The sequence below is a fragment of the Vigna umbellata genome, chromosome 5 (assembly GCF_029865625.1).
Source record: "Vigna umbellata cultivar VRB3 chromosome 5, Vumbellata_1.0, whole genome shotgun sequence".
NCBI classification, from domain to species: Eukaryota; Viridiplantae; Streptophyta; class Magnoliopsida; order Fabales; family Fabaceae; genus Vigna; species Vigna umbellata.
In genome coordinates, this window is record NC_142169.1 from 32,383,927 (window position 1) to 32,393,998 (window position 10,072).

The following is a 10,072-nucleotide window of genomic DNA, read 5'->3' on the forward strand; positions in this document are numbered from 1 at the left end:
TAATTATATGATAAATTTCTATGCAACTTTTAAAATTTAATATTATATAAAAAATTTAATTGTAGATATAATGGTTCTTAATTTTAAAATTTAAGTAATTGTCTTCTAATTACTTAAAAAATAATTATACACATTCATAAGTAATAATAATTTCAATTATTTATCTATGTAAGATATTATTAGAAAAATAATAATTAATTTTAGTATATGTTACTTTCAATAATATGATTTTTTTATCGGTAATTCAATAATATTACTGATAGACTAAATTTGTTTAATCTTAGAAATCGAAGAATCAGGCTTACAATTAAAATATGTAGGAAAAAATTTTAGACGTATTAAATAATATATAAAAATTAGTTCTTGAAATAACAATTAAAAATTAAAATTCCTGGAAATACTTGTTATTTTTCTTTCCTTTTTATACTACTACAAGAAACTGAGATGTTAACTTTTGAATTGTTATTGATGGTTCCCACATGACTGTGTCTAGATTTCATTCTGGTCGGTAGAAAAAAAAAAGTCATTCCACATGAACATCACAATAAAATAAGGTAACATCAATCAACATAAAGAGTACCCAAATACTTTATAAATAGTTTTTTTTTAAAAAAAACAATAACGCAAAATGATTGCTTAAGAGAATTATGTCCTAGCCAAAGAGATCCATAATTCAATTATTTGAATAGCAAAGACTATAGATGAAAAAATTAGGTAAAAAAAAATTAATGTGTTATAAGTTATAGCTATTTTATCCTAAATTAAAAATACAAATTTTAGAAGATCTTATCGAAGAATTTTATATATAAATTAAGTTCAACTTATGATTTTTTTTTCAAATTAAAGTCTTTAAAAGAAAACTCGTTTGAATAGTTATTAAATGTGAAAGTTTATCAAAACTCTTTAATCACTTAGCTTGATTAAGAGCTGGACAATTAGACCTTGTTCTTTTGAGTGGATTTGAGGGGATTTGAGAGGATTTAAAGATAAATTTTTTTGTCATTTATTTGAGTGAATTTGGAGGTAAATGAGAGTGAATTTGAAAATAAATTTTTTTAATTTGTCATGTCAATACAATTCTATACTAATTCTCACAAATTTTATTTCCAAATTCATTTTCATTTACCTCCAAATTTACTCAAATAAACGACAAAAAAATTTATCTTCAAATTCTCTCAAATGGGTTCATCACTTGCTTTTTAGTTCCATTCCTTACATTTAATATTTCGATGGAGGCTGCTTCTTCTTCGTGCACCTCCATATTTTCTTGCGACGAGCATAGGTGTATTGAAATGACAATTTTATTCTTAATGAAAAAATATATTTCAAATGTAAAATATATATTTTTAATTTAAAATTACATTCTAAATTATATATTCTAAAATATAATTTTATCCAACACAATTATCCTTCAATTAGAAGAGATGGTAACAGAGCATGCGCGGAACAAAGCATATCCAACAAAACATAATGTTACGGATTGTTTTGTTGTGTAATGTAAATTTTACATTTTTAATGGTATAATCCAAAATATATGATAAAATTTATATTTAAAATTCTATAATCTAGAACGTAAATTTTATATTCTAAATTATATAATTTAAAATATAAAATATAAATATTTTTGTTCCAAATTATATAATGCGAAAAATCTAGGATCGTGTATGATTCGAAACTTAAATTGTAAAGCGAATAATAATATACTCATAACCACATTATAGGCATTTTAAAAATTATGGGGTGCAGGAAATAATTCCATTTAATGATTAGAAGAAAAACTTTTAGGCCCAAATATCCATATTTGTTATATGTGACTACTAGTTTCACTTCTACACTTCCTTTTTATGCCCGTGCAAACTTTTCTATCGACTTTCTCCCTCTTTTATTAACCATTTGTTGGGCGCTCTTGCAAAATCACCCATTTCGTAGGTTATTATAATTTTTTTCTTACATCTATTAAATTTTTTCATTATTTCAGAATTTATTTTCCAAAATACACTAATGTTTGTGTTTGGATGAGATAATTTAAAAAGGTAAAATATAATTTTTTTCTTGCACCTCATTTATTTAAAAGATTTAAAATTTTTTATATTGAAATGATTTGTTTGATAAAATAATTATAAAAAAATCAAATTTAAGAAATCTTGAAAAGTACTTTAAATGAATAAAATAAAATAATTTCAAATATTATTAAATTATTAAAAAAATTGAAATTTTATTTATTTTTACTTCATTGCCACTCCACCGGTAGTAGACTGAAAACTCAGTTGAATTAATTTGAATTAAAAAGTCAACAAATTGACCTAAATTGAAATTGAATTGATTTGACCATATTAAAGTTCAAAATGAATTGTTTGATTATGTCAAAATAGTTCGCAAATTTATGATAATCTTCTTATCACATAATTTACTTGAACTTATTCTATTTACACATTAAATTAAAGAGTCTCAAAACTTAGCAATAAAAGAATTTATTTTCCCTAATATCCTAACCTTTGTTACCACACTGGCCCAAAAAACACGTCTTATTTTAAGTATGCAGGGCACTACTTTCTTGGTTACTCTATCATGCTAACATCGCTTAGAATATACACATATTATTAATTATATAAAAAAAAATCATAATTTTGATTGAGTAAAACTCTAAAATGAATTTTCAGAAAAAAGTTTTGTATCCATATATTTGCTTAATTAGTCTAATAAAATAGTTCCAAAAAAAAAGGCAGACACAATAATAACTCTGATGAGCAAACCTAAAACTCTTCAGCATTCTCTTTGAAATTCTATATATCGAACTTGCAGACTTCAAAAGCAATAGAATTTAGGCCTTTACATTATATCCCTACACTCTATCATTCCGGAATTCATTTTCCGGAACACGCTTTTTATGGGGTGCACCAATAAATTTGATAGGGAGCAGGAATTTATTTGGCATAATCAAAGCACCACAAATCATAGTCCGCAACTACAAGTAAAAGTGAATGATTAAGTTATTCTACTATAACATTCCATACTTTATAAGTAAGTAAAATGTCAAAAAAAAAACGTATTATGTATCAGGTGCATTTAGTGATACTACAAAAGTTCCTATGTCATTTATAAAGTGGCATCACCACAACTTCGTACAAAAGTTGAGTGCTCAAACCCACCTCTTGTTGCTTCACACTAGCATAACACAAATAGACACAAACATCAACATGTCTATGACTCAAAAAATTATCATGGAAATTAACTTTGTTATACCCAACCTTAATTCTAACCAAGAAAAGGGAGAGGATTGTTTGACAACATACTTATAGCTAATGAGGTAAAGTAAAAACAGAAAAGTAGGGGTAACAGGAAGATAGATTACGAAAAGGTGTATATTTCGATAAGTTGAGATTTTCTTTGTTATATGATGCAAAGGTTAAGATTTTGTAGGTAGTGAATAAGTTGAATTAAGCAGTATTATCAGTCTTTATCTCAATGTTAGTAAATGGTAGTACAACTAAAAAATCTAATCCAATAAGAGGGTTGAGACAATGTGATCCTTCTTTCGTGTTCTGAATAGTGTCATAAGGTTTTTTTGGAATGACAAATCAAGCAATTAGATTACAAGTTTATATAGGAATAAAAGTAGAAGATAATAAAAGCATGGTTAACTTTACCATAATTTGCAAATGATACTTTATTTCTGTGTGAAGTGAATAATCAAAATATTTTGACAATAAAAAGCATGCTTAGAGATGGCTTCAGGATTTAGGGTTAACTTTCACAAAAGTAACATTGAAATCTTAAGAATAAACAAGAAAATAACACAAATATTCTTTAATATTCTAAATTGTAGTATTATGGAAGTTCTGTGGGATAATCTAACAAAACAAGTCTTTTGGTGGCTAATGATTAATAAAGTCCAAAAGAAGTTGTCCACATGAATAGTAGGACTTTATCCTTTGTAGAAAAAATGTCTTATAAAATCTATTATCACAACTCTACCACTTTACTATTTCTCCTTTTATAAAGTTCGAAAAAGAGTGTGCAAGTCTATCAAGAAATTACAAAAAACTTTTTTGTGGGAATGACTAAAAGAAGGTAGGAAAATAGCTTCAGTAAAATGGAAGGATTTATGTAAATAAAAATGGAAGGAGAAATTGGCATAAAAGACATTGAGTTGTTCGATAAAGCTTTATTAGCCAAATGAAAATGGAGACTAGGTAAGGAAGAAAATGACTTTTGGAAAGAAATTCTAGAATCAAAATATATATCTTAGAAAGACCTCATTGGGAAGAGTAAACATTAAAATAGGTCAACATGGTGGAAAGACTTTAGAGACGTATGCGGAGAGGAGGGAAAATGAAGATACCTTGACCAAAATATAGAGTAGAAAGTAGGTTTAGGGTCCAGGATAAAAAAAAAAATCCTTTAAGTCTTAGGTTTCTGAGACTATATGGGAATTCAATGATTAAGAATAAAGACATAAAATAGTTTGGAAAATGAAAGAATGATGAATAGAAATAGAAAGTAACATGGAGAAAATAATGATTGGAGTGAAAATTACCTTAAGTAGATAAATTTGTACACCTAATACAACAAACAAACAAACAATAATATATTATCAAATCTAGATATGAAAAAATGCAAAATATTTTTATTAGAGAAAACTCTAATTTGTACAAAATGTCATGGAGTGTAAAGATAATTCCCTTAGCACAAATGTTTGCTTGGAGAAAAATGACAAATCTTAAGAGAAAATGAATACAATTAAATAATGTATATTGTGTGGATTAAAAAAAGAGACTAATACACATTTATTTCTCACTTGTGTATTGGTATAAAGGAGAACAATAAATCATAATCAACTAAAAAACTACTTTTATCTTTCTGATTTTTTGACACTTAATAGCAAAGAAAATAAGTTATGGAAGAGTGTGTGAATTGCAATTATAAAGAATATACAGAATCATATGAATAATAGTGTTTAGGGAAAAAGGAAAATAAATGCAAATCAGATATTTATTTTGACACAACTAAATGTTTGAGTTTGGATAAAACATAAAATTAATAATATTATTTTTTCTTATTTTAATTGGATTCTTTGTCCAAGTGCATTCAATCTATCACATAAAAATATAACCTCAATTTTCCATCAATAAGCCAGAAATTGGAAGTAAATCTCTTTTTTCTGCATTTTAACCTGACCAGACTTTTAGTTTGAAGTTATGTTTGTCATTTTGCCGGAAATTCAAGATGAGAATGGCCTAAACAGATTTAACAATATGAAATGCAACATGAATGGTCCAGCAATAACATATAGATAATAAAAAAATATAGTCACGCAACAACATGCTCCTTTCAAGGAACATAAGGGAAGCAACAATTGGAAGAGAAAAATTTATAAACAATTATGACAAATACAATAGATTGATCTACATGAAGCACACAAATGTAACTTTAGTTTTTGATGTAAGGTTTAATACCCTATTTTGTCCCCAGTTTCGCTCGAAAATGTCAAATTAGTCCATCCTTTAAAAAATGCGTCAATTACGTCCTCACTTAATAAAATTTGCATCAATGAAATCCCTTCCGTTAAATCCGTACAAACGGCGTTACTTAATAAGAGAGAAAAATAATTAACGCCTTTTGTACGGATTTAACGGAAGGGATTTTATTGATGCAAATTTTATTAAGCGAGAACGTAATTGACACATTTTTTAAAGGATGGACTAATTTGACATTTTTGAGCGAAACTGGGGACAAAATAGGGTATTAAGCCTTGATGTAACTATGAATGCTCTGTATGACACTGTAACTGCTCTGTTTTAGTAACTTACGTACATAGGCAGCTTCTAAGTTTTAAGACTATATAATACTATTTTGAAAGGGTATAATGAGATTCCATTAGGCGTTTTGTAGTACTGTTTAATGTATGTATTTTTTATATATATGGGTTGGAGCACCCATAGTATTCTACTAATTTATATATATATATATATATATATATATATATATATATATATATATATAATTGCTGATAAAAAAATACAATATTACAATCTTGTGTTGACATCTGGTATGTTAGTGTTTTGTGCATCTTGTGAGTTCACATGTGGCATTGGATCCTTTAAGTTACAGGCTGAAACCGAACCAACATTTTCCGTAAGTGCTGTTCCACAGGCATTTAGTCCTAAAGTTGATGGTTCCATAAAGGATTCCCCTGGAAATGAAAATATGGGAGCATGTGGCATTGGCATGTGGTGACCCTGACTAAGAACCCCAAACACTTGGCCATTTGGCATTCCATGTAAAGCAGTGGAACCAGGTGCATGTGCAATGGGAAGTTTTGCTCCTTGCATTTGGGCCACATGAGCCATTGGAAATCCAGAAGTCTCATCATTGCCATCAATCATGCCCATGCCACAACCCACTCTTAACCTCATTTGCATGCCAACACCTATAGGAGAAAAAGGACCCATATGTGCTGCGTGCATGTGTTGTATTCCCGGAGGTAACATCATAGCAGGCATGTATAAACCAGTTCCCATTGACATTACCTATGTAAAAACATACGAAACAATCGAAACTTTCAATGAATCATACATGATTTCATCAATTAAAATTCAAAGGATTGATGGAAGAAAGGGTACTTGAAGTTGGAGTTGAAGTGTTTTGAGATACTCTATCGCCTCATCCAACATCGAAGCTTTATCCGCCTAATACACATGAAATCAGAAAAATCATGATAAACAAGATATCGAGTATAAAATAAGAACTTACTTAACTTTGTGATGTTTAAAACAAATCATCAAAAGGTTTTCTATAAGTCAAAAGGCTTAGTTACTTCAACGATGTGCAACAAATCATCAATATTAACACAAAGCAACTATTTTTAGACAAAATGACCCAGTTGAAATTATTGTGGAAATATCAAGATACATAAGATATATGTCTTAAAATAGTGGCTGTCTTAAAATTTGCTTTCAAGGTTATGTTTTTTAATAGCTCTTCAAGAAGCTCCAATGCTTTGATAATAACATTGTCCATTCCATCAAATAAAACAAACAATGACACATCCAATTAAAGCTAAAATCCATGGTGATAGATAAAACATAGTATAGTGTCAAAAAGCTTTCCTATGTGTATCAAGCAAAAATGAGAAAGTTAAGTTCAACCTTATTGCAATTTGGTACTAGTTCTTGTAATGCACGCATCTTCTCATTGATCCTGTCTCTTCTTCTCTGCATAAACAAGGCCCAAAGTTTTATTATCATATACATCAGAAACAATATAATTAACAAACACTTAATAAGGAACATTGGTAAGAAATTAATTAACTGAACACAAACAGTAAATAGTCTTGCACACCCTTTCAGATAGATTATGCACTTCAGCTGAACGGTGTCTCTTGGCTCCAATTTGTGGTGCAGGAACCTCCTTTTCTACACCAACTGATTCTTCTTCAACATCCTTAAATGAAAAGAAAGTTACTATAGTAGAACACCATAAAACAAATAACAAAGTAATACTAACATAACAAACATCGTAATTCTAAGAAACTAACTTCACTTTGGCTCTCAAAGTCGTCGGTGTCTATACTTTTTCTCTTCAAATTTTGATTTGGATCCTTAGAACCCCTTTCTGCACCATTGCCAGAGCAAACAGAGGAGGAGACTACAGATGGCTCTACATTTTTTTCAACAGCTTCCTTTCCTTTGTTCACACTTTCTCCAACGACTAGGTTTGAAGTGTCATCAATCCTGCAGACATCTTTGCAAGAAGGATCACACTTTGTTGAAACGGCACCATCCTGCTCAAGAGGTTTTGGCTCCGTAACCTGATGACTTTGTGTGCCTGCTTTTTTTGAACACTCTCCGAATAATTCAACTTTTGTTGATTGAGCAGGATTTGTCGCAACAGTTGCAGCAACACCTTTTATCTTTATTCCCACACTTCCTGATCTTGATGCCAAACCAATGTTCTCAAGGTTAGCTTTGACAATAGCAACAGGCTTTGCAAAGTGGGAAAAATTCATCATGGTGGAACTATTGCTACACGCAACCGAGCCTTGCTTCTCCATCTTTAAGCCAGAAAAACCAGTTGAGGGAGATGGAACATTATTTGTATTATTTTCAGCTATATCCACTATCTTGGATCTAACAGATGCAAATGGAGTGTTTTTATGAGTGTCCCTAAATACCTTACTACAACTATTTCTTCTGTCTAACAAAGAAAAACCATTTGATGCTGACGGCTCATTCATGGTGACCCCGCATAGTTCATTGAAAAACTCAGAACTATATCCATGTTGCAAAGAGTCATCCATTCCATAATTCAACCAAGGCATCACCATGTCTTCATCTTCTTCTTCTTCACCAAAATACACTTCACCCGAAGGGAATACCCTTTTGATTTCATTCAATTCAGGTCCTAAACTGCCACACTTCCCCATCCTTGTGATGGTAGTATTATTATCCTTAGCATATCCTCCTAGAGGAGTGCGAGATGGTAAGCAATGAGATGGCAAAGTTCTACAATTTGGGCTCTTTCGAGCTCTAAATGATTGACCCTGCATTGAAATCTGGCCCTTTTCCCAAACCAGCTCAAACAAATCATTGTTGGATCTGCCACAAAGGTAGGATTAAAACAAATGAGGAAGCAAGTCACAGAAACACAACAAAGATCAAACAAAACGGGATTAACAAAAACATGATATTGAACTTACGTATAAGATTGATCAGCTGCACAAGTGTTGTTGTTCATCTCTTTTGGGATCAAGTCTCCTTAATTCACACGGTATAACTCATGCAGAGGCATGATGAACTCATGTAAAGAAGCACTCTTATAATAAAATTAGCCATTATTGTTGTTGCATCCGACAAAAGCATAGTGCTAACTGTGAAGTGCGAACCACCTTTCAGAGCCCACAGACGGAATCCTGACGCTAGCCCCACCACAGTGTTTGATTTGAATACAGAAGGGGAAAGATAAGAAAGTAACAGTAATAAATAATTATTTGCGGAACATAAAATCTTTCTTTTTTTCCATATTAGAAAGGAAAGTACTGCAACATAGCTAAATAAATTAATGCCAGAAACATCGGGGTCAAACCAATTCTTAAATAACCGTATATCATAAACAAATTAACCTTGCCAAGTCAAGAATGAACTCAAGACTTCAAAATGATTTGGTCTTGTAGTTGTCCAATGTTGAGAGTTGAAATAAAGGAAAAATCAGGGAGTAAAACCTTAAGAGGGTATCTTAAAAAGAAACAAAATTTTTCGACCCACAAAATTTGCTTAATGCAATAAATAGCGTTTGAGCGATGATGATTATGCATTAACAGTTCTACCTTTGCAGTTAATAGAAGTTTCCAGAATAGGAAGGAACCCAGAACGCCTGAGGAAATTGCAGATGAAAGCATTGAGAATCGAAGACACATGTCGCATACCATGTAACATGTACCACCAGACAGAAAAAGGAATAGATTCTGGAGTTTTCCTTTTGGGTTGTGATATGTTTTACTCTCTTCAAATTTATATTACCATCTAATACCTACGTAATTTTTTATTTTATATTTTAATTTTATTTTTACTGAGATTTTAAATGCATATCAGAAAAAAAAAAATCTCCATGTAATTTTGTTTCTTTCTTTCTTAACTATGGGATTCCAGTGGTTAAGGTTGTGTGGGACCCTTAATTTTGTGCAATCAATCTCAAACAAAATCCAACGGTTACCTTCAAGTAACGCTCACCACTGACTCACTCAGATCAGACGGCTACCTTGGTTGCCACAAGGCCGTATGTGATTGATGATCACTGAGCGAGAACATATGACCATATGAATAGTTTTTTTTTTCTTCTGATTTCTTATTTTAATATGTATTATGATTTTGTTGTATTGATTAATAGAAATAATGTTAAGGAAGTAATATAAAGTATAGTTTTTTCATAAGATAACAAAAAATATTATTATATTGTGGAACTGTTAATTTTTTTAATAGATAAATAATTTATATTCATTTTTCCCTTTATCATTGTGTTGTAAAGACAAGATATTAACTTATTTAAAATATAATTAAAAATAAAAATATATGGT

The 10,072-nt window shown here is 30.2% G+C and overlaps 1 protein-coding gene across 2 annotated transcripts; it reads right to left on the reverse strand.

The window, feature by feature from the left end:
* Positions 1-5,738: 5,738 nt before the first annotated feature.
* Positions 5,739-9,482, reverse strand: LOC124822966 (transcription factor PIF3-like). Of its 2 annotated transcripts, none has more exons than XM_088114755.1 (6): positions 8,699-9,482; positions 7,538-8,597; positions 7,312-7,443; positions 7,149-7,214; positions 6,624-6,689; positions 5,739-6,530 (listed from the first exon to the last, which is right to left on the reverse strand). In XM_088114755.1, the coding sequence occupies exons 1-6, from the start codon at positions 8,734-8,736 to the stop codon at positions 6,027-6,029; spliced, it is 1,866 nt and encodes a 621-aa protein (XP_087970881.1). In that variant the 5' UTR covers positions 8,737-9,482; the 3' UTR covers positions 5,739-6,026. The 2 variants fall into 2 exon arrangements, with proteins under 2 accessions (XP_087970881.1, XP_047151031.1); XM_047295075.2 differs by having other exon boundaries at positions 7,342-7,443; positions 8,699-8,751.
* Positions 9,483-10,072: the final 590 nt, after the last annotated feature.

Excerpts from the sequence above, each read along its gene's own strand:
- LOC124822966 (XM_088114755.1), bottom strand. The coding sequence starts at position 8,736 with ATGAACAACAACACTTGTGCAGCTGATCAATCTTATAC. Across the intron at positions 8,598-8,698 it reads GCAGCTGATCAATCTTATAC|ATCCAACAATGATTTGTTTG; the intron begins GTAAGTTCAATA and ends CCTTTGTGGCAG. Across the intron at positions 6,690-7,148 it reads TAGTACCAAATTGCAATAAG|GCGGATAAAGCTTCGATGTT; the intron begins GTTGAACTTAAC and ends CATGTGTATTAG.